Source organism: Ammospiza nelsoni, chromosome 1, assembly GCF_027579445.1.
Source record: "Ammospiza nelsoni isolate bAmmNel1 chromosome 1, bAmmNel1.pri, whole genome shotgun sequence".
In the NCBI taxonomy this organism is placed as follows: Eukaryota; Metazoa; Chordata; class Aves; order Passeriformes; family Passerellidae; genus Ammospiza; species Ammospiza nelsoni.
The window spans coordinates 98,043,120-98,068,596 of record NC_080633.1 but is presented as its reverse complement, the minus strand read 5'-3'; the positions used below and the strand labels follow the sequence as shown (position 1 = coordinate 98,068,596).

At 36.4% G+C, this 25,477-nt stretch overlaps 1 protein-coding gene across 1 annotated transcript in view; it reads left to right on the top strand.

Moving 5' to 3' along the window:
• CCDC102B (coiled-coil domain containing 102B) overlaps window positions 1–24,569 on the top strand; it is a 142,652-nt gene extending 118,083 nt beyond the window's left edge. The window contains exon 6 of the mRNA XM_059490071.1: window positions 20,798–24,569. Within this exon, the coding sequence (XP_059346054.1) occupies window positions 20,798–20,887 (90 nt within the window). The 3' untranslated portion in view covers window positions 20,888–24,569. The remainder of the gene's footprint in view (window positions 1–20,797) is intronic.
• The last annotated feature ends 908 nt before the right edge of the window (window positions 24,570–25,477 follow it).

Below are 25,477 nucleotides of genomic sequence, written 5' to 3'. Positions count from 1 at the left end.
TCAATTAATCTCTTTTGAAATACATGAACCAACATTTCTACTATCTCAATTCTTCCCACTCTAATTTTAACAGTGTAACAGATAAGTGTGGGTTTTTACACATTGGAAAGGATGTGACAGCTTCGTGTCCTGTCTTGTGGCTTACAATGGAAGGATAACAAGATTTTGCCTCCTGTATTCACCTTAGACTTTAAGCTAGAGGGGGACTTGGTGGCTGTTAAGAAACATGCAACTCTCTGAAATTTATGAAAAATGCAGCTGTGCAAGGAATACAATTTTACTTCTGTGTTTAGAAGGTTAGAAAGAAACTATGGACATCTGTAAAACAGCCCCCATAAATGTTGAAAAGCTCTGCTCCAGCACAGTAGCATGCATGTACAGCTCGTAAACACAGGAGACACCAATCTTGATGTTCATAATATTGCATGGATCGGAATCTCATAAAGCAGACTCTTCTGTTTGCACAGTCTCCTATAGTTGCTCATTGTTGCAGTAATAAGCAGACAGGACTCAGTTTCTTCATGCAGGAAAGGCTAATTCTTCATTCACATAACTCATTTTTAAACAGTTTCCACAGATCTGTAAAAACCTCCAATTCCAATTGTCTATAGTTTTCTTGCTGCTCAATTCATTGGTTAAATGGTGTTTTGTATGTAGGTGCTGAGACTCTCTATTCTTAAATTGTTTATATATATTCTTCACTTGATTCTCATGGGATAGACCTATTGTTTCTGCAGGTTTGAACAGCTCTCTTACCAGCATATTTTGTTGTGCTAACTTCTTTCATGCTTATGATTTTTTACATGGGAATTTACAAGCTGACTGCTAGCTTAGCAAGAGCAACAAGGCCTAACCCATATTTTATAAGGACTTTCTTTTATAATATCTCTACCATTATGCAACAGCTCAGGTACCGAAATAAAAAAAATAAATTAAAAAAAAAATTAAAAAGACATCTTATATAGCTTTGTTTAAAAACAGCAACCTTTATTCCTGGATATGATGATGATGATGATGATGATGATGATGATGATGATGATGATGATGGCAACTAAAAAAATTCATCTTATTATATTGTAAACTTGAAAAACTTCCATGGCAGAGCATTACACTGTCTGGAAAGGCCTGAAGCTGTGTGTGTGTCTCTGTGAGTGTTCATTGCTATATAAAGCTCCTATAAGCCTCCACGAAAACACAAATATTTACTTACTTTAAAATAATACCTGAGTTTAAACTTTTTGACTCACAGGGCTTTAGAGTACAGACTTTAAATCAGGTAAATTGATTATTCTGCTGTCAGATGCATGCCTTTTGCCTTCCCTGTTAAAACATGGAATATTCTGATGAAGCTGGCAGAAATCAATTTCCTGCACTGAAGATTCGTTGAGAGTTTTGAAGCAAAATGCTTCATAGCTTTTCAGTCCACCTGTTGTACATCAGTCCTGAATCATGAGGTATTATAATATTTGCTAGAACTTCTTCTTCCAGCTGCAGAGAGCCTGTGGAGTCTGCAGTGTTTTGAGGCAGGTTCTGTCCTGTGTGTGCAGCTGACATTGCCCTCTGGCATCCACGTGTTGAGATGGGCAAAGGTCAGCAAGACTGGGTTTGAGGTGATGCTCAGTGGAGGAACTGGAGGCAGAGGTAAAATAGGAATGGCAAACAAGGGAGTATCAGATAGTAGGGGAAGAGACAGAAGGAGATTAGGAGAAGAAAGGGTGATTAACAGGGCAGGTGTGAATAGGGATGCAATTCTCAATCATGCTAGTAAGACTGTATTTTAAATAAAATTTGGGTCCACCAAAAAGTTGTGAGGGTCAGTTCTTCAACTTTTAGCTTATGAGACGTTTGATTTTTGCAACCGTAAACTTATATGGATTTTGTAGCAAGAGGCAAGAGGAGAGCCTACCCAAAAGTCTTACGTTTCCATCATACAATTCCTCCACAATTTGGATTTTTTCATTTTTTTCCCCTGTCCTCAGTGGAGAATAAATTCTGTAGTTCTGTACCACTTCTATCCCCCCAAAATGTCTGTCTTTCTGCCAGTAACATATGTTTTCCAAGAGTAAGGGAGGAGGAGAAGGCAGACTTAATGTTTCAGCACAATGTATCTAACTAAACTGATCAATATCACCATCTTTACTCAATAAAATTAAGTTTTTCTTTATATAGGATTGAAAGAAATAGAGTGAGTGGTTTTTCTGTATCAAGGGGCTTCCAAGCCTCCGGTCTGTGATCTTACGAGGCAGCCATCCAGTGTAACTCAGTTCTTTCTTGAAAGTATATGAGTTATTGCCATGGAAGAACAGTTTGGAAAGAATATATAAAATTTTCATTTCTTAAAATGAAATTTGACATCTGGGAATAAGGTTCCAGGTTTCAGACTATATGAAAAATGAATTATTCAGATGCTTACAGGGGCAGTATTCTTATTTGATGTAGTTTAACCTTATTTCACTGAAAACTTGCCTTCCTGAATAACCATCAAATGTTCAGCCCATATTCAGACACTAATTACTCTGAGTTTGCTTTTTTATCCATTTTTTTGTGTTTAATGCATAAAAGCTTTTGATGAGGGTTAGCTCATATTTAGATAGACACAAAGGAATTTTTAAAAAGTTTAATTAAATATCATATAATTGATTAACTCACCAACAGCATGAAGCAACAAACCTTTAGAATACATGTTGTAGTAATAATTTCAATAACGAGTTCCTCTAAAAATAAAAATGTATTTAAGCAGATTCAGAGAGTGACAAAAGGTGAAGGTTTCAATTACATACAACTAGATGCATGGGACTTGGAACAGGCAAAGCTGAAAGATGTAAAATATGATTGGTGTGCATGCTACAGTATTATATCCTTCAGGGGCAGTAAATTATGGCTACAAATGAATGCATTGTAACATCAAGCAACATCACTAAACTTTTATGCTTGTATCAAATTCAAAGTGGAAATTTCATTTGAAATTTGGGTCCCAAAAAGGATTTTTTCCCCTCAGCAAAAGAGTGTGAAAAATTGCATTTGATGCTCTTGCCTCTGCAGTGGAGATATTAAGTACCTTGAAAGGATATAAAATTGGGTTGTTTTTTGGTTTGCTTTTGGGTTTTTTTTATTTATTGGATTTTTAATGGATATGCCCATTTTTCATAGTGGAGTTGACAATTCAAAGAGTTCTGAACCAGTGGGTCTTGGGAAAGGAATCTCTTCACGGGGATTGATTCATTCCAAACTTCTAGCACCATAGCAAACCTTCCTCTAATCTAGAGCTTAAATTATTCACATTTTGCCAACAAATCACACGGATACTATTTCAACGAACATGAGGTATTACATTGTCTTGTGAAAAATGAATGTGGAAAAGAATATCAAGTGATATGTGAAAGTTTTGTAAAGACAAGATTTTGTATACTTCTACCAGTTTAAATATTCCAGGCAAAAGGCAAATTGTACAACATCCTGATGCTATTAGCTTCTACAAAAAAATGAAATACTAATATTGTTTCTCTATAGCTTTAGAATCAGTGTTCCAGATAATTCAAACTTATTTTTCTATGTCCTTCATTCTCAAATTGAATGTGTTTTCTAAGCTGACATCAGGGATGAATTTATCTTATGACATACTTATGAAGACCTTGAACTCTTTTTGTTAGTGATTTAATGTCAGCACAGAAGTAAGTTTCAGTACTAGAAAGAAATATTTAGTATTGCAATAATTCAAGTCCTTTTTTTGTTCATTGTGACTGACAATGTTGTAATGCCCACAGCATCAACCACATTGCTTCCTATATGCCTGCAGAACTTTGGCTTATGAGGATACTTTTATTATATGCTGATTATCTGCTTTATCAGCAACACATATATCATTATTATCGACTCATCTGAAAGGTTCTTTTCCTTACATTATATTCTTTTGAATTTTGTGTCTGAACTAAATATCCACTCCTGCAAGCAACAGCATTTTGACAAAATTCTATAAATGTTCTAAAAGGGAAAATGGAGCATATGATCTCATGGTTCCACGAGATCTATTTTAGTCTATTATTTAGAGATTATTAGGTCACTAGTGGAGTAAGAGTTTGGCTAAATCACTAACAGTTTTTAAGGCAACAAAAAGTTAGATTTCAATATGTGAAATAGGTGATCTTTTTTTCTAAATCTTCTTCATGATTGCAATAACATATTTTCTTTCAGTAGTATTGAATTCATATGTACAGTAGAGATAACCAGTGCATTAGTCTGAAACCTAACCTGAAGTATTGGATTATTTTCTTAAATATAGAAATATTTCTGTCACTGTGAATGTTCTTGAAATGAGTTGTTGATCTTTCCTGAAATTGTTCTGTCACTAAGCAGAAATACCATTTGTAGAATGATTATTAAGATTATTAACTTTTAATTAAACAGCAAAATGCTTTACTTGAGATGGGATAGTAATTATCATAGTCTTGAAATGTACAAGATGGTGATTTTACAGAAGCTTTTTAAAGAACCATGCAAGTCACAAAACTTTTACACAAGAAACACCTTTTTACACATCGTTTAAAGTTTCAGCTTTTCAGAAAGCATGACTTCATGCTGAAGAGTATGAATGTGTATCATGGCCAAGATTAGCTAATGGTCTTCAGCAGAATTTGAAAACGTTTTCTGTAGTCAACTGTGCATTTTCTGGTTCTGAAAGATTGCTCAAAAGATAATTTGTCATGACAGTTTCTGTGTCAGCAGCTCTTTTCTTTATTCCTGAGAGCTTTAATTAAATCTTTTAGCTGTGCTTATCACTTCTTAGAAGATATTTCAGTTATGTTTTATTCTGGGGACCAGAAGAATCACTTTCTTCTAGTTTTCACATAGCAACATGAAGAATTTTATTATATAGCTTCTTCCAACAACATTTCCAACAAGTTAAAACTTACATTACATACACCTTTTTTTGGGGTAGCATGTTTGTCATTCATCAGTTCCACACTTGAAAGCCTCCTGCAGTGCTTTGCATTTACTGTCACTTGCAAAAAATAATACTGTTTGTTACTCATTTTTCTTCAAACAAGTTCCTGAGATGCTTTTAAGAAATGGATTTTGTCTGCTTGTCCACACTGAAAGTGTGTTTAAAGACATAGAAGCAAACAAAAAGCATGGATGGTTTTTGAAGCATCAATACAGATCTGCAGTGACCATCGCTAAAATATTATGATAAGTCTCACACAACACAACCTACAATTTTTGAGGAAGTTCCCCAGGGTGTGGCATCATTCCATCATAGCAGCAGATGGACTGAAGTTACTTTTCAGTAAAACTTCTTTATTTGTAATCACTAGACTAAACAAGAGCAAATAATGCAATCAATATTTGGAATTTGAGGAAGTACAGGTTTTCAATATTTAAGCAAAACTATTGACTTGACACACAGAGATCAGTTTTTTATCATGTTATATCGTCTTAGAAATCAATTCACAAGTATTCATATTGCACTGCAGTTTCTTAATAGACAAGCTTAAAGTCTTCAGAGGCACTAAAACTTTTGTGGTTTGATATCTAAATGAAAAGTTAATGCTTCTACCCAGAACTGAGCTACGAAAAAGCTTACAATTTGTAGCAAAATATATGACTTCAGAATAATTTAAAAATTAACTTGTATATTCAAAACAAATAGATGCAATAGAGAAAAGAGAATATGGAAAGGAGTATAAAAGAGGACCATTAATTAGAAAGTGATGTATCACCAAGTGGTGGGATTTATAAGCAATTATGCGCTTTGAAGAAGGTCCTGGAAACCTATCATTGGAATGATTAATTATTTTCATAAGTGTTTCAAAGATTTACTTCCATATTCTAGAGTCATGTCCCTAAGGAAGCCAGATAAAGCTGGTTTCATGAGATATGAAAAATGAAATATCTTGGATGGGATGATGGGAAAGTGTGAAATGGGAGAAGCAACATTGCAAAATGGGTGCCAAATAGGCTAAGTTATGTGAAACTGGAGCATACAGCAAAAAACTGTAAGACTAGTGATGCTTCCAGTCTTATATGTTTTAATAAGGCAGAGTTTTGTTGGAGTCCAGTGCTACACTAATCAATTTTAATTCTTAAGTGACAATTATGGAGATGTTATTTCAACATTTTTAAGGCCATTCTTGATCTCAGAAAAAGAAATAAAATACAATACAATTATCTGGATTACTTAAATTCATCAATATTAACAAAAAATTTAGCATTGATTGCAATGCTAGTAAATGAAGTAGAAGGTTGATAATAGCTCAGAGTCCTCCAAAGGAGAAACTGTAATTTCACCTTATCCTTGAAATCATAATACAGGCAAAATTCTGCTGGGTTTTCGTGGACAGAGAAAAATCCCAATCTGAAATCAAAAAGGCTGAACTTTTTCTTATGCTGCATTTTGCTGCATTGGTAGCACTTTAAAGTAAAAGAGAAACCCATCCTTATAAATAGGAATGCTTCTCCCTGGTCAGGGAGGATATGTGTCTTAAATTCAGCTGGATGAAATAAAACAGCTGAAGCAAAAAGTCCTCCAAGTTCTGGCAGACTTCATTTCACATTTACAATTCTTCAGATGCCACCTCAAACCCAGTTGGTTTCAGATGTTGTTCTGAATGCTCATGAGTGGCTAATGAGTGCCACAGAATAACATCACACAAAATTCCATCTAAACTGGTGTCCTCTTTCTGGGATGGAAAAAAGTGAAATTCTTAAAGACTTTAAGAATAAAGCAGGTTTCCCAGGGGTACCATGCAAGATTCCAGGAAAATCAAAATCCAGGACTCCTCAGTCAGAGGTGATGTCTTTTAAGCCTTTTAAGCCTCTACCAATGCTTTCTGCTCCCCTGTAAAGCTTTTATAACAGATTCCTACAAGAGGTCTTCAGACTCATGTTCTGTTAAAATTTATTTTGTACTGATAGAGGTTGTAACCTGCTCCCTTTCACTCCATCATATGCATAATGAGGTTTGTTTAGTCACCTCTGCTGTTCAAGCCAGACCATATGTGTGTTAACATGTCCATGTGGTTCTGCAAACCTTACCTTGGTTTGGCATGATTTCTTGTCAGGTACAATAAATATTGTATTCAGTATTCATCATGTGTCCATTTATTGGATTAATATTGTAGCATAAATATTGTGTGCCTCACTTATTTTCTAGCAATTCACTTTTTTCTTTTTCTTTTTTTTTCTGCTTTACCGTTCCAGACCATTATTACACTATCTTATCACTTTCTAAATTCTGCATAATGATCAACCATTTCCTTCTTTAAAAAGAGGGTAAATGTTCTCACTGAAAAAGCAACGGGATAACTAAGAAAAGCTATTAGTTTTCTAAATGGAATATTTCAGAAGTTTCCAACTTCAACTCCTGCAAATTAAGATTATTTACAACCTACTTGTCTATAACTAATCAGAAGATCAGAAGTTAGTTATTTCCAAATTACTTTTTTCTTCTTTTTTTGAATGCTGCCAGTCTGATGATTCCTTTCACTGAATTGATCTCACTGTCACTTCACTGATCTCAAAATATCATATTTAGAAATCCTGAATGATGATGTGCAAAATTTTTTCTACAGCCTATAACTCCAAGTACTGCACTTTTATCTTTTTAGGCAGAGAAATAGTAATGTATTTTTCTATATCTATCATGGTGTGACTTATCAAAAAAAAAAAAAGAAAAGAAAAGAGATAATCTATTTTATAATCTTTATAATCTGCCAAAATTAACAGCAGCAAGCAAGGATGGTCTGTCAACATGGGTCTGTCAGCATTTGTGGTGCCTATAGGCTTGTGCTTCTTTACTGTTATCTGTGAAATACTTGGCACTTAGTTTTTCATTTGTGCAATCGTGCTTCAATTGTGTTCCAAACTTTAGAAAATTAATAGAGAAAAGCAGATCCAGTGTTCTAACATTCTTACAGCTTTAGATTCATAGCTGTTTTTTTTACAGACATAAGATTTTTAAAGTAAAACAGCATCTCACACTTGGAGAATGCAAATGTATTCCTCTTAGAGGCACTTTAAGTGCTTCCTTATGCAGATGACACTGCCACTAAAGAGATCCTTTCCCTTGCCAGTACAGTTGCACTTGTCGTAAAAAATTCCAAAGTGATAGTTGAAGACTGCAAAGTTAAAGCTGAGCAAAGATTATTCATATTCGTTGTCTGTTGTATCTAAATTTCTAGGTTATAAGAAGGGGAGGCTCAAGAAAACTTAGAAATTCTTACTGACACCAAAGAGTTGTTCCACAGAAATTATTTGTGTGTGCTCACGATTTGTATTAGTTCTGTGAATATAGCTCTATAAATTTTACAGATACATCAACGTTGAGCTGTCAGTGGTGCTTCTTTCATAATTTCCAGGGGAAAAACATATTTCTTCCATCAGGTTTAGGAGTAATTAAATGCTGTGTTCAGGCCTCTTCTTATTCAGAGGTAAATTAACTCCTACACATACATGACTTTGTAACAAACATGTTTCTATTTTCATGTATGATTGGACTATGCTCAATTTTCTATCTAATATAACTTGAAATGGATGAGCTACTTTACCAAAATGTCAAGGCCAATCATTATTGCAATCTCACAGTGAATAGTTCTACTACTCTTTGTGCATCAGTTTGTGCAGTTAATGTAACTATAGTGGCACAAAACCAATCAAATCCAGCACACACAAGACATGAGCAGAATTCAGAACCACATGGTGAAACAACTAGCTTGCTTGGTTTAACTTTTTGTGGTCTTTAGCATAGCTCATGGATGTGCCTCTGAATTCTGCACACTCTATGGATCTTCTGTATCTTCTATAAAATGCTGTAAAAATTCCTGAAATCTAAGAAAATCTACCAAGAAGACAATATTCTCAAACTGTTTTTTGATATTTCTGAACCCAGTAAAGTGATGCTCACTCTAAGTCCCCTGCTGTGTTTCATAATTTTCAGGAAATAAAGAGAATATATTACATCAGCTATGCCTGTTTAAAAACATAGCAGAAAACTGGATTCTATTTCTAGTCAGAGAAGAGCTTCACAGCATTTTGGTCCAATATTCTATTGATTTTAATGACATAAATACAACTATAATATTTTTTTATTATATATATTTTTAATAGTAGCAATTTACAGGTGTCTAAAGAATTGTTTGAAAAATTTAATCTGGTAGTAGCAAAAAATTTAGAGATCTGAAAAAACAAGGAACTACAAAGAAACAGATAGAAAATTGGAACAGTAACTAAATTAATCTATGAAAAAAAGAGGAAAAAATTTACAAGATTTCTGTATTGCAATCGAAAGAAAGAATGTTCAAGATATAAGACCCTTTCTATAGTTAGAAGTTATAAGTAAAATCGTAGAGATGTGAAATTAAACTCACACACAATTTGAGCTACCAATATTCCATCTTCATCTAATATTTAGGGGGTTTTTTTTAGCTTTAAAGCAAAACTGTGCAACAAACCAACAGCTGTGTGTGCTCCAGCTGCTGAATGGGTCAAGTGAGAGTATTGGGTGCTTTGCAAGGAAAGAGTCTTGGACTGTTCCATTCATAGGCAGCAAGCTGAGAGGGGCGTGAATGAGATTTACAGAATCATGAAGGCAGGGGATGGGCTGAGCATGGAATCGTTGCTGGCCAAAGGTGAGAAACAGGGGTCACTGGAGCCTGGGTGAGGGCAAGGATAACAAGGCAGCGTTTGCACAGCCTTTTGAACAGAAAGGTACAGAAGGGGGCGACAGGAAACCGTAGGACAGTCAGCCTCACCTCAACCCCTGAAAAGGTAACAGCTCAACCTGGAAAACCATTTCCAAGTGTACTGAGGACAATAAAATAATTGTCTCGATCCAGAATTGGTTATCTGAGTTGCTGGGCAACAGGACAGTAAGGGAATCCTGAAAGTACAAAGTTGGAACATCTCCTCAGACATTCCTGATGCAATGGTTCTGGATGCTAGAGAACTACCAGAAAAATAGTGGTAGAAATGCAGTCATTTCATTATTAATTTTGTCCCAGCAATGTTGTAATCCAGAGACACCAAAATTGGACTTTTCAAAGGAGTGTGTAGGTAATAGGTCAACTTATCCTGAAATGCATGGTGAATTAGGTGTATCAATAATATAATTGAGATATGGAAATTTTCAGGCAACTTTTCTTACCAAAAAAACCAAAAAAAACCCCCAAACTTAGAAAAGCAGTGTTGTTAATTTTTACCAGACCTATGAATAGTATTTGGCAAATATCAATTTGTTTTCCTAACACATTGGTAAATAGATAAAACACTATTGTGAAAAATTGACGAGGGAAAAATTAAGCATGATGTATATCTTATCTACTTGTGTTTTTCCTAATCTTTAACTGCTTTACTCTTTCACTTCTTTTGTCTTTGTCAGCTTTACTGCCATTTTGGCTTCAGAGGCTTTTCCCCTGCTGTTTGCATACATAAGATAATTTTACTGGTCCTGAGAGCCCTTGTAGAATTTTTATCAGACATGGTGGGTCCTAAGATAACAAAACCTTCGTGTCACCAGATTACCATCACCATTTGTTGCTTTTCACTTCAGCTCCCACACGATTTCAGCAGTCAAAACCTTACTAGGCACAGAACTGGAGATTAGTGCTTTGTGATACTTGAAAGCTGAGGTTCCAACTTGCAGCTGTATGATTTCCCAGCTGCACGCTATCTTTAACAGCTGGTGAGATAGTAGCTGCTATCATGTCAGAATGTGAAGCTGTGAGGAATGGAAGGGAGCAGAATGACTAATTGTGATGCACACATTCCCTTTCTATCTGTAGCTTTGCAAGTTTTAAAAGAAATGCTTTCCCTGTTGCAAAGGTCATAATCACAGCACAGCAGTTGTGCACAGTATTTGTTCCCACTCCAGCCGGTTCAAGAGATACCAGAATTTAATACTGCCAGAGATGAGCAGTGTTTTGGGCAATGATCCAAGGCAGAACATGGTCTATAGCATAACTCTCTAGTACTTCCCAGAACTCTCATATAATTTTCATTCAATGACTATAACTAGGAGGCATAATATTGAATGATACCACAATATACTAAACAATTTTTTCAGGAGTTAAATTATTTCTTTTCTTGAATTTACATGGATTTTTTTCCTTTTTTTGAGGAGAACTTGATTTTCAATCTAAATCTTAGCACACTGTAGTTTTTTTCATTGTGAAAAGCACAAAGAACCTGCCCAATATAATGCTGAAATTACCTAATTTAGTTTCATGTCATATTTGGATGGAAAATAGCAAGTGAATATTGGACATGGGGAGGAAAGTTAATGTCTGCTTCATAGAGTTGTATCTTTCATACCTGGAAGAAGTAAGAGGAAAGCAATGAAGATGCATGCTGAGCAACTGTTAAAAGTTGAGAACTCTGAAAGGGTAAAAGAAAGGAAATTGAAGCTGGCAACCATGTAATTGCTGGGAAGGGAAAATATGATTTTTATTGGCCTGGAGATTATCTAGGTGAAGATTTTGTGGCAAGTGAATTTTAATGTATTAAAAAAAGAATGAGAAAAGGGCTTGTGCCAAGTGCACTTTCTTAGTCTTTTTTTCAATTCTTAAAAAAATTGCTCACAGAAAACATTCTATACAAATCACACTTAAAACAGAAAGGAATGTATATATTATTTATATCTTCTTCTTTGTAGGACTAGAAGAGCTATTCCTGTGTTCAAAATCAGAAGACATTTTAAAAAAAGAAAGAAATAATAAAAGCATTTAAAAGAAATATTAAAGCATGTTATACAAGTGAGACTTCTTGTGTCTACTTGCAAGTCCTAAAGCAGCTGCCTGTCCTATCTGCATCCTTCAATATTCCAGAAATCTCTTTTCAATTTTTACTTTCAAATGCACTTGTATTTTGAGTGCCTGCAATATTCATGTAAAGCTTTGAATACTGAGAAAATGCTTTGAATAATGAGAAAAATGGCAAAATCAGTTTGTATTTAGCCTAAATGTACGCTTAGCAAGAGCAAAAATGCTGAGCCATGCTTTCTTTTCAAACATAAAGAAATTTTCTGATATCTTGTTGTAATATGCAAGGAATTAAACATTTATTGGCAAAGTTAAGTGAGTGATAAATGGAGATGTACATAAGAGAAAAAAGCATTTTCAGACAAATTTTGAAAAATATACTTTATTCTGAAAACTTTCACTGTAAAAGCAGATGATATTAGTATTCTGCTTCATTCCAGGAGATTCAAAGTATTCTAGAAAAGCAAAGGTAGAAAGGCCATTACTCCCCTATCACTATAATTTCACAAAAGGTGGAAATTTTACTTCTTGTTTTCATTTTTTTGGGGAGAATGGATTCAATCTTTTGTCTATCATGTAGTTGAAAGGAAAAGTTGTTTTATTTGGTCATCCCATAGCCTGCCATGGTCATATTCTAAAATATTTTAAATGAACAAATATGTTGTTATGCAAAGCTATTATGAGAAAAATATCTGAATATCTGAGAAATAACAATTTTTAAAAAGGAGAGATTTTATTTTAAAGGTCATTTTAATTCTTATTATATGTCAGAATCATATGTCAGAACAGCAAAATAATTATGTTATAAATGGAAATTATTCTTTTGGAAAACCACAGTTAACAAAGTTTATGAAAGACTGTTCAAAGGAGTCCTTTCCTATTAAGAATCCACTGACTTGTATTTATCTTCTACCATTCTAAAAGTTCTTACAGTGGGTAATGAATTCAAAATTTCAGTACAATACAGAAGCAAACTGTCTTGTTTAGTAGCAAAACTTTGATTAAAATATTAATTTTGTCATATTCTATTCTAGGGAAAACATTACATGTGATTGTATAGTGAATTCCAGTGATACCTATTGTAATAATACACTGTACCCAGAAATGTACTTGGGAAATTTATTCTGACATAAATTTTGAAGTAAAAAGGGATTATAATTAAATAAGAAAACACAAAAATTTTCTTGAGAGGAAAATAAAATCATAATTTATCATGAGTTCAGTAAGTAAAAACAATTTAATGAGAAATATAGAAAAGGATAGCTTGTGCTCTGGTGGATCTCAAAGGAAACACAACCTTTAACATTTAAAGAAAAAGTCCTGCTGTTTGAGAGCACATGTAGTATTTTTAGAGATTGGAATGGCATAGCGGGTGAGTTTACAGTGGGTTTGAGTAATTTCTGCAGTATAAAATATGAAACCTAATTCAATATCCATATGTTCACTCATTATCTTTTACAGTCCCCTAATGCTAAATGGCAAATACATTTTAATTAAAGCAGAAGCTGACATAAATACATGTTCTATAATTTGGGCACTAACTTGTAATTCCACTCAGAATATTAATTATTTTTTTCATAAATAAATGTCTAAAATTGTAGTTTAGTTTATACCAGTAGATGCTAGCTCAAGCTTATAGAGTTTTCCTTTCTGAACTCTGATTGGTTTCATACCACAGATCCCTTCCCTCTATATCCACCAATGAAAATAGCTTAGCATAGCACCACTGTTGAGACAGTAAATGACAAATGGAAGTGGTTCTGAACTGAAATTTATTATTGATTATTGCTAAGTGAATTCTCATCTTTTTGTATTTAAAAATTACATATCCAGGATATTAATTATTTGGTCTAAATTATTTGATCAAAACGTTTCTGATGCAAGTATTTGAGATTTTAGTGGTAAGGGCTCATTTCATTCTTATTTCATTTTCTATGTCAAGCTCATGATGCAGTATATGCCTTTTAGAAAAGCACATGACATAGTTAACAGAATTCTTTTGAGAAGAGAACTGTTTTTTAGTCTCCATATGAGTCCTAAATTTAAATAGGAATCTTGATAGGATTGAGCTAGCGTGGCAAAATTCAGCTAATCTAAGAGGCCTATGGAATCTGTAAATACCAAAAAGAGAGACAATGTGTTTTACAAATAACTGTCACTGTGTTTTTGGAAATCCATAAATTCCTTAAACTTTAGTTTTTCAAGAATCGGTGTCCTAAAAGGAGAAAAATATTTTGTACATCTTCATTTCCCTCTCTTCTCCACATGTACAGGTGGATATTTATCACAGAATCACAGAATCACAGAAATTCAAGGCTGGAAGAGACCTATAAGATCATCAAGTCCAACCCATGTTCTAAAAATTCAACTAGATCATGGCAGCAAGTGCCACATCCAGTCTTTTTTTGAACTCTTCGAGGGATGATGACTCCACCACCTCCCTGGGTAGATGATTCCAGTATCTGATCACTCTTTCTGTAAAATACCTCCTTCTTAATTCTAACTTGCATCTCCCTTGACCCAGCTTGAGACTGTGTCCTCTTGTTCTGTCTGTTGTTGCCCGGAGAAAGAGGCCGACCCCCAGCTCACCACAGCCACCCTTCAGGAAGTTGTAGAGAGTGATGAGGTCACCCCTGAGTCTCCTTTTCTCCAGGCTGAACAACCCCAGCTCCCTCAGTCATTCTTCATAGGGCTTGTACTCCAAGCCCCTCACCAGCCTCGTTGCTCTCCTCTGGACACGCTCAAGCATCTCAACGTCCCTCCTAAAGTGAGGGGCCCAGAACTGGATGCAATACTCCAGGTGAGGCCTCACCAGTGCCGAGTACAGAGGAAGAATGACCTCCCTGCTCCTGCTGGCCACACCATTCCTGATACTGGCCAGGATGCCATTGGCCTTCTTGGCTACCTGGGCACACTGCTGGCTCATGTTCAGCCGACTGTCAACCAGCACCCCCAGGTCCCTTTCCACCTGGGCACTGTCCAGCCACACCGTCCCCAGCTTGTATCGTTGCAGGGGGTTATTGTGGCCAAAGTGCAGGACTCGGCACTTGGACTTATTGAAGTTCATCCCGTTTGATTCTGCCCATGCATCCAAGCGTTCCAAATCTCTCTGCAGAGCCTTACGTCCCTCTAGCAGATCTACACACATTCCCAATTTAGTGTCATCAGTAAATTTACTAATAAAAGACTCTAAGCCCTCATCCATGTCGTCAATAAAAATATTGAACAGAACTGGCCCCAGCACAGACCCCTGAGGGACACCACTGGTGACTGGTCGCCAGCTGGATGCAGCACCATTCACCACCACTCTCTGGGCCCGACCATCCAGCCAGTTCTGAACCCAGCAAAGGGTATTCCTGTCCAGACCACGGCCTGCGAGTTTGTCTAGGAGTAAGCTATGGGAAACAGTGTCGAAGGCCTTACTGAAATCCAAGTAAACAACATCTACAGCCTTCCCTGCGTCCACTAGCCGGGTTACCTGGTCATAAAAGGTGATCAAGTTAGTCAGACATGATCTACCTCTCCTAAATCCATGCTGGCTGGGTCTGATACCCTGGCCGTCCTGCAGATTTTGCATGATGGCGCATAATATAAACTGTTCCATTATTTTGCCAGGTATAGAGGTCAGGCTGACTGGTCTATAATTGCCAGGATCTTCCTTTGCACCTTTTTTGTGAATGGGTATCACATTGGCCAGCTTCCAGTCATCTGGAATCTCACCAGTAAGCCATGACTGTTGGTAAATGATGGAGAGTGGCTTTGCAAGCTTGTTTGCCAGCTCTCTCATTACCCTGGAGTGGATCCCATCTGGTCCCATAGATTTATGAGTATCCAAGCATTTTAGTAATTCTATGACTGCCTCTTCTTGGATAATGGGGGGACCATTCTGCTCCCTGACACCATCAACCAGCCCAGACGGGCGGGTGTCTTGAGGGCAAGTCATCTTCCCATTAAAAACTGAGGCATTAAACACTTCTGCCTTCTCCTCATCTGCAAATACTAACTTCCCACCTTTGTCCAATAAAGAACAAAGGCTGGTCTTACCTTTCTTCCTACCATTAATATATTTATAAAAATATTTTTTATTATCCTTGACAGTAGTCACCATTCTGAGTTCAAACTGAGCTTTGGCCTCCCTAATTTTTTTTCTGCATACTCTAGCAGCCCTCTTGAATACTTCCTTAGAGACCTGACCCTTCTTCCAATGCTGATACATCCTCTTTTTATTCCTAAGTTCCTCCAAGACCTCCTTTCCCAGCCAGGCTGGATGTTTGCCCCGTTGACTGATCTTTCGGGACACAGGGATGGTCTGTTCCTGCGCCCTCAAGATCTCTGTTTTGAAGTAAGCCCACCCTTCCTGAACTCCTTTGTTTTTAAGGGCTGCTTCCCAAGGGACACTCTGAAGAAGTCTCCTGAACAAGCCAAAATCTGTCCTCCGGAAGTCCAGTGCAAGAGTTTTACTGGTGCTCTTCCTGACTTCACCAAGTATTGAGAACTCTATTATTTCATGATCACTCTGCCCCAAACGACCTCCAACCACCACATCTCCCACCAGCCCATCTCTATTTGAAAATAGCAGATCTAACATAGTCCCTCCCCTGGTGGGTTCATCCACCAGCTGCAACAAAAAGTTGTCCTCCATACATTCTAAGAATTTCCTGTACTGCCTCTTTACTGCAGTATTAAGTTCCCAGCAGATGTCTGGTAGGTTGAAGTCACCCACAAGAACAAGGGCTGATGATCTTGAAACATTACCTAACTGCTTATAGAATAAGTCATCTACTTCTTCTTCCTGATCGGGTTGACGATAACAGACTCCCAATATGGTGTCAGCCTTGTTGGCCTTCCCCTTAATTCTTATCCATAGACATTCAACTCCATCTTCCTTTGTTTCAATTTCGATGGCATCAAAAGTTTGCTTAATATAAAGGGCTACCCCACCTCCTCTTCTTCCTTTCCTATCTCTTCTGAAGAGTTTGTATCCATCCAGTGTAGTACTCCAGTTATGTGAGTCATCCCACCACGTTTCCATGATGGCAACTACATCACAGCTCTGCAGTTGCACCATGGCCTCCAGCTCTTCTTGTTTATTGCCCAAACTGCGTGCATTGGTATACATGCACCTCATCTGGGCAACTGAGTTCACCCCTATCTTAGTCTTGCAATTCTTGGGCCTGTTTCCAGATAGCTCAGCTGGTTCCTCTTCCCCCTTCAAATTTAGTTTGAATATAGTCACCTTATATTTCTTGCTGTATTTTCATTCACTCTGCTACACTAATCCCTTACGATTTTGCCTCTAATCTGTACTCCTGAGAAAAGCACACATCTGTCCTTGGGAAGTCATCCTTGATTAAAACAAACAGCAACCTTGTAATGTCTCTCTGTAGAATCATTACAGCAAATTGTGTGAGGATTAAATAAGATGACAATAAAAATTTAAATATCATGTGTAGCTACCTTAAAATAGTTCTATCTAGCTCTTCCATCTATTTAAGGTTTGGAAAGAATCCTACCTTCTATTAATACTTACTGTGCACTTTCATTAAAAAAGAGATTAATTGAAACAGCAGTGAACTTTTTTAAAATATTCTGTGGAGAAATGCATGCACAAACTATATTAATTGAGCTCTAAAATACTGGTGCTAAACAACAAAAGCAGGGAAATGCACAGTGAAGCAGGAAATGTACCATATGTTATTGTATACCTGGGTACAATGGGGACACTATCTTAATGACTTTCTTAATATTTCTGTTGTACCAGATATTGGTGGACATATGGTATGCTGCCTTTTTATATGCTTGTGTCTTTTCACAATTTTGTTAGCTGACTTTGATAGCATTTTCTATTTGTCTGCTGTTAGGAAAAAGGCTTTAAAATGTTTTGCTTATTTATCTGGAGTTTGAAACCCATGCACATCATTTTGCTTATTAATTTATACCCCATTTTTAAAACTTTCTTCAAGACCTGTTGCTTATTTCTTTTATTTTTAAGCTTTCCATAGTCTTAGTCCCTTAGTAATTTGAAATACAGTTGAGTGTTTGACATGCAGATGGGTTTTGACTCAATGTCAGTGCTGGCCAAACAGATGGCTAAAGCAACAGAACAGCTGCAGATCTCACCAGGCTTTGCACAACCAGAATGGTACAACCATAGAATCATAGAATTAGAGAATCCTTTCAGTTGGAAAAGACCTTCAAGATCATTAAGTTCACCAGTTAATGCAGCACCACTAAACTATGTCCCTAAGTATCATATCCACACATCTTTTGAACATCCCCAGGAATGATGACACAACTACTTCCCTGGGCAGCTGGTTCCAGTGCTTGACAACCCTTTTACTAAAGAAATTTTTCCTAATATCCAATCTAAACCTCCACCGGCACAACTTAGGGTCATTTTCTCTTGTCCTTTTTCTTACTTGAGCACTCATGCAACTGGCTTCTTCCCTACTGACCCAAGGAACCTCAATGAGCTCCAGCAGGCAGAAAAGTTTCCCATTTCTCTTGGCTCCTAGTGCCCTTCCAGCTGAGAAACAAAACAAAACTTCTTGTGACATAATTTCCTGGGCACCACGTGTTTTCAAGTTTGGCTGATACAGAATACCAAAGGAAAAGATTTCCCTAATTTTTATGGCCCAATCTTCATAAATGTTGGCATTTAAATAGGTTGTTCATTGCTTCCATCACATGGAATGCACACATTGAAGTCACAGAAGTCCAAAGGTAGTCAGAGGAAATATATCATGTAGCAGAGAAGAGCAACTGGGCCAAATCCTTTTGACATACATGTGACTTACTCCAGTTATATCCTGGCAAAAATTCCCTTCATTAAAGTGATCTCAGGGCTTCTTACTGGAGGTGTTTAAACCAATGTGGAAATAAAAGGACATTGTTGTACATTAGCCGGTCAATAGCCATTCTTAAGTCTTATAAGACATTACAGATCAGGGCTAGGTTTTTAACTAAGATTTAGTAATTTCTGGCAATTGTGAAGACTTTGAACATTTAAAACTTGCCACTCTAATATTCACAAAGCAGTTCTGGTAGCAGCTCATCATACGTGCAGCTGCATTAGTTTAAATATAAAATAGAAGGCATAATGAAAGTCTCCTAACTTTTTTATAATGTCAGTAACCTTACATTATATCTAGCAATGCCAGACTAATTGTTTCTGAAATGTTTAAATAAGAAATATTTTGATTGTCCTGAAAATTTACCATGTGTATTCTCAGGAAATCAAGTAATTTAAGTCCATAGCCATCAGTTACACCTAATAATTTTTCATATATTTTAGGGTTTTTTCTTAAAATTTAATTTAAACCTTTTTCAGTTGCTAGTTTTAGGAATTCTATTTCTAATTTACATTAATATATATTTGATTAACACTTGAATGGGAAAGGACAGAACTGAGTAATTTTGCACAAGTATTTCAATAAGGAGTTGTTCATATAACTTATCTGGAATTTTTTATAAGGCAAAGTCATTATTGGAAATCATTAAATAAAAGTAATTAAAAAGGAAACAGCCATCTCTTTCAAAAGGATTCCAGTAAAATTCAATACCAGCGACCAAGCTGCTGCACAACCTAGTCTTGTGTATCCAGCAGGGTGAAGAACTTGCCAGCTTATTGATTCTTACTGATGCAGGGCTTGGCAATCAGTCTCTATCTGGAATAATTAGTGGGGATGTTAATCAGTAGACAGGAGCATCATGGTGTCCCTGACACTATAAAGAATTACACTGCTATGCCAGCTCAAAGGCTTTTACACTTTGGCAGCTTAAATGCTTTTGACATCTGACGCTGTTTTCTCTAAGAACATTGTTGTTTTATAAATAGTAGGCAGATTAGATTAGATGTGTGTGCACAGTGGCATGACTGACCTGTCCACACTGTCAGGGAATAGATTTACAAATGCATTACAATTGCAAAGAATTAACTGGGTACCATTACAGTGGCAAAAAGTCTCCACATTTTGGTAAAAAGTCTCAGGTTCTTTGACATTTTATTCAGACTTTGTTCACAAGACTATTGGGGTCCAAAAATCAAGAGTAAACAACGTGTTCATGAATTGTCTTTTCTGAAAACCTGTTCAAGACACATAAAGGGACAAGTAACAGAGTAATTGCACCATGGTAGGATTTGAATGAAAGTGCCAAGATGATATGGAGGAAATTGGAGATGTATGCCCCTAAGCTTAAAGCACAATTAATTGATCATGGATGAGATAAAAACTAGTAACATACAGAAGCAGTTTAGATCTGACATGATTTCCTCACTTTTACATAAAGTCTTCTCAAGTCAGCTTGTACTGTAGCTACTTTGGGTGTACTTAAGATCATAAATTTTGATAAATGTGTGCTGTTTTGTGCAAGGCTACTGTCTGTTCACTGTTCTCTAAATTCCCCAGTGTAATAGCCAGTTTCTGGCACCCAGCTTGAGTGGATGTTCTTGCTCTGCTGCACATTGTTATTAGGAATGTGACTTATCAACTCAAAACTTATAAAAACTGGCATACTTTTATCATAGTTATGTTCCAATTATAAATTTTATAGTTCTTATACTCTCTCCTTACTGTTATTAATTTAATATGAAGACATTATGCCAAACTAGTGGCTAGAATTGTGTCAATTGAGGAGTTTGAGACCTGTTTGATCTTTTACACTATTTCCCACTTTCTCTTCTTGCCAAAAAGACACATGAGTTGAAAGTAAGTGCTTTAAATGTATCTTGAATAGCAATAGGACTGAAGTTCAGAACTGCCAATCAATAAATAATGGCTCCTAGTCATCAAAAGTGTAGCTCACTTCTCTCTGTGAAAGACAATTCCAAGTAATTGCTCTGAAACCCTATGCTTTTTCATTTCTTATTAAGGAATCAGCAGAAAAAGTATCCAATGTGTACAATACAGAAAGATTTTCTCATCTAAATTCTAATGTCTCCTATTGAAATCTTTTTCTTAAAAGAAATTTGAGCTGCAACTGTTTAAACTTGAACTGACTTTTCTGTTTTGTGTTGTGGTCACACCTTTTTAAAAATTCCATTCCAGAGTAAAGAGGCAGAAGGAAGTGAGCGCAGGATTTGGGACCAGACAAAGTTCCTTGTCTGTTGTTGGAGATTCTACCATGACAGTGAGTGAAGATATGGGAGATCACCAAAAACCCCTGCAGCAATGAGGCTAACAGCAAAGAGGAGACGCCAACACTGCTCATAAAGACATACAAGAAAGTTTCATCAAAAAAGTGCATGTCAGATATGTATAGGAATACTGTGTGCATTGTTTCTATGCATTCCTGATTTTTTTTATAGGAACCAAGGAAAACATGCTAGAGTCAGGGTGCACATTTCTAGAAGTCATGTTGGCCATTGTCCTTCCTTTCCAGTTGTTCTAACTGCTCTCTTCTGAAGCAAAAGGTGGACTTTAATTAAAATGTTCTATATTTTACCTTTGGGAAAAAGGACTTTAAAATGTGCATGATCTATGACAGGTTCACATTCAGTCCTGGGAAGACGTTGAGTCTGAAATGGAAGTCAGTGGTTTGTTTCTTGCTTTGGTTGTGTGTTTTACTTTTATAACATAGTGGAAAAAATATCTGTATCACAGGACCCCCAGTTCTACCAGAGTGAAATGTCAATCACACTTTTCTTTCATTAGAAAAAAGAAGGAAAAAATTATTTTCAATACCCAAAAACTATCACATACACATTTAGATTAAAAAAAATCCTTTCCCTATGTGTTTCTTATACTCACTACATAACAAAATAAATGCATCTCAAATTTACCTTATTGTCTACATATCGCATTTTAACTTAAATTTTACTTTATTAATTGTCCATGAAAAAGAATTGTGAATATCATGGAGGAAGTAACATAAATAAGATAAACTGGAAAAGCAGATTTTGAGGATTTTAGAAAATTTACAATTTATAAAAACAACAACAACTTTCAGCCATCAAGGGAGACATAAATTATAATTTTGTTTGCCATGTGTAATTGATAATGGGTATATGCAGATTCTATTTCACAAGGCTTGCTGTAATTGCTCAGGAATATATTTGTTTCACTCCTTATATCCCTATAAACTGAAAACATATCTTAGGGCTCTAGTTCTATTTTAAGCTATTTCCTTTCCAAGAGGGGGTTGTTAGAGCTCTTGATTTCTTTTGCAACCTAGGACAACACACAAAAAGTGAGAAGTCTTAAAGATTATATCTTACACAGGAATTGCATTTTTCCCAGGAATTCTCTGAGCTGCAGATGCTTTGAAGCTGGGAACAAAATGTTCTTATGACCCTCTCTGAGCTTTAGGCTGCTGCTGGAGATGGGATGTGAGAGCAGAAGTATCTGTGTTTTGATAACCTTTATATATTCTTAACCCTCTTTCATGTTTGTAATGCTGAACTAATTTCAGGCACTACCCCTCAGTACATGCTAAGGGATATACAATGAGGGAATTCTGTCTTTGCCGCCAGTAGCTGATTTACAACTTCGTCAACAAGGTACAGAGATGCTGTGAGACAATTTATTTTTAAATGGAATTTAAACATGTAATACTTTCAAGAATTGACAATAAGATTCATAATTCTTTTTTTTCATAATTCAAATTTCCTCCCTTTATTAGCTCACTGATTCAAGGTTTTATATTAGACAAAAGATCTCTGGACTTGTTCCATGCATTGTGAAATGGCACACTGACTTTCTCTAAAACTCCATCTCCTTTTCTTATGCCAGCATCTTCATGATGCCACAGTGTGTGAAATGTCTGCATTGAAAATGTTGATGTGAACAATAGAAATGGAAAGTGTGTAATTATTGATTTTTAAGTGCTGCAGCAGCCAAATGTACTTCTAGGGTTATACTGAAGCACTAGAAAGAATGGCAACACAGCAGCTTACTGATAAAAGCTTGTATCATTTAGATTAACTTCAGAGATAAGATCTTTCTCTTTTTTTCCCTTTGACAGACCATTAGAAATACAGCTATTTTAAAGATAAAGTATGCTTTCAGCACTGACCAAAATACCTATAAGCTCCAGAGTATTTTTTTCAGTTCTCAGTAATAACTGTGCCTAAAAATCAAGTCAAATTATATTAGGGATTACTGGGGAAATTGGGGTTCTGTCTTTTCTGTCTCTATTTCTAAATCTGAAAGAAAACCAATTGGTGCTGGAGAACTTCTGTGCTAACAGCTTGGTAGTGCAACATGGATATTGAGGGAAATCAAACCAGGAGCTACTTTCTGCTGCTCTTTTTTAACTCTATCATAAACCTTTTCATATGTGTTCACTGTATTATACAGCCCCAGCAGATGGGACACACCCGGCTGGTCTAAAAGTCATGGTGACAATAAAATATCACCACATGATGCTAGTTTTACAATTTATATTTCAGTATGTCAGTACAGTATCTTTTCTTTCTCATGAGAAAATTTTAGTTTCTTTTGGGGTAGTTAATATTGACATTTATCCCGCACATATATTTCTGATCACTTATTGATCATATTTTACTTTCAGGCACCTTCTGAATAGCACTTTTTAAGTTTTCTTTCTTGCCTCTTATAGATCACACAAGATGCCTTAACTTTTCATGATTTCTCCCTATTGCCTGAGACAGAGAAAACTCAGCTACTTACATTATCTAAATAAAATATTTATTGCATCTTTATATATGCAGAGAACTTCAGAGGCTTCTCTGAAGAAGTAAACGCATAAATTAGTCTCTTGAAAGTGAGTCAAAATAAGATGATGTATGATTACCCTGGCTGCAGTTGGGAATGTGTGAGAATGCTAATTTATGACCTTTCCATAATAATACTAGAATATTTCCTGATCTTAAATATACACCTATGATATTTGCTATATACCAATGTTCCCACCATTCCTCTTCACATTTTCCATGTGGGAAGTGAAGATACACACATTTGTGCAGGAGCGGTTTGCTCAAGGTCACCAAGCATAATTATGGGAAAACCAAGAAAACTAACCTTAAATCTGGTAGGAAACAATTGAGCTGTTCATCTTTTGAGATGAATGGTGCCTAAAACAGTGGAAAAAATAGTTGTTCCTATTTTCCTTTGTAAGATAATAAATAGCATGAATCTTTTATGTGGTCAATTTTGCAAACTGATTGTAAACACAGTGATAGAATGACATGGAAAAAATTTTCATAATGCTCAATTAAACCTTGTTTGATACCATCAACATGTGTATTATTTAATATTGTTACATGTGCAGAAAGATAGGAAAAAAAGAATGATTTACGTGGTCTTGTGGTCCTGTATTAGTTGATATGGAAACAGTGGGTAACCCTGTGTTTGGAATAAAATAAACCAAAATAGCTCAGCTGGAAGAGACCTACAGTGACCATCTACTCCAACTGCCTGACCACTTCAGAGCTGACTAAAGCTAAAGCTTGTTGTAAAAGGTATTGTCTAAATGCCTCTTAAACACTGACAGCTTTGGAGCACTGATCTCTAGGAAGCCTTTTCCAGTGTTTAACCACACTCTCTGCAAAGAAATGCTTCCTAATGTCCATTCTAAACCTCCCTTGGCACAACTATGCATGCTGTTACTGGACACTGGAGAGAAGGGTTCAGCAGTTCCCTCTCCACTTTTCCTCCTCAGGAAGCTGCAGAGGGTGATGAGGCTGCCCCGCAACCTCTTTTTCTCCAAGCTATACAAGCCGAAAATCCCTAGCTGCTCCTTCAAGGACATTCCCTCCAGCCCTTTCACCTGCTTTTTTGTCCTTCTCTGGATTCATTCAAGGATCTTTTTATCCTTCTTATATTGTGGGGTGCAGTATTGCACAAAGCGCTCGAGGTGAGGCCACACCAAAACTGAATAGAGCATGACAACCACTTCATTTGACTGGCTGATGGCACTGTTTCAGCCATCCCAGGATGGGATTTCCCCTCAGGACTTCCAGGGCACTCTGCTGACTCACATTGAGCCTGCTGCAGAGCATTGTCTCCAGGATCCTTCCTCCAAGACTGCTCTCCAGCCATTACTATCCCAGTTTATTACAGTGCCTGATATTACTCCACCCTTGGAGCAGAATATGACATTTGTTCTTGGTGCATTTCATCCCATTAATCATTACCTAGTGCTCCAATCTGTCTAGATCCCTCTGCAAGGCATACTGTGCCATCAACAGCAGCTCCCAGCTTGGTATCACTAGCAAACCTGTTGATGGTGTATTCAGCTCCTGCATCCTGATAGTTAATAAATATACTGATATATTTTGATAAGTATATTGAACAAAACAGACCCTAAAATTGAGCCCTGAAGAGCACTAGTGGTGGTCAATTGGCAGACAGATGTAGCCCCATTCAGTACAAACCTTTGAGTTCTGCTCTTCAGCCAGTTGATCACACAGCACACCCCAAAAACATTCATCCCACAGTTGGACAACTTGTCCAGAAAGATGCTGTGAGGCACAGAATTAGCAGCCTTAGTAAAACCCAGAGAAGCTATATCCTTCACACACAGGCAGATGACTTTATCATGGAAATATATCAAATTAGTCATGTAGGACTTTAATTTTGTGAACCTATGTTCACAAAATATTGTCTGTGCCATGTTGATTTCCTCCTTCCTGAATTAAGCACTGCTTTTCTGAGGGATATATCAAACTCCCTCTAGAGTACTTTGAAATACTTTTCAAGATACAGGCCAAAATAATGTGCACTTATTGCACTGCTGACTTGATTAACAATTAGAGAATACTGCTG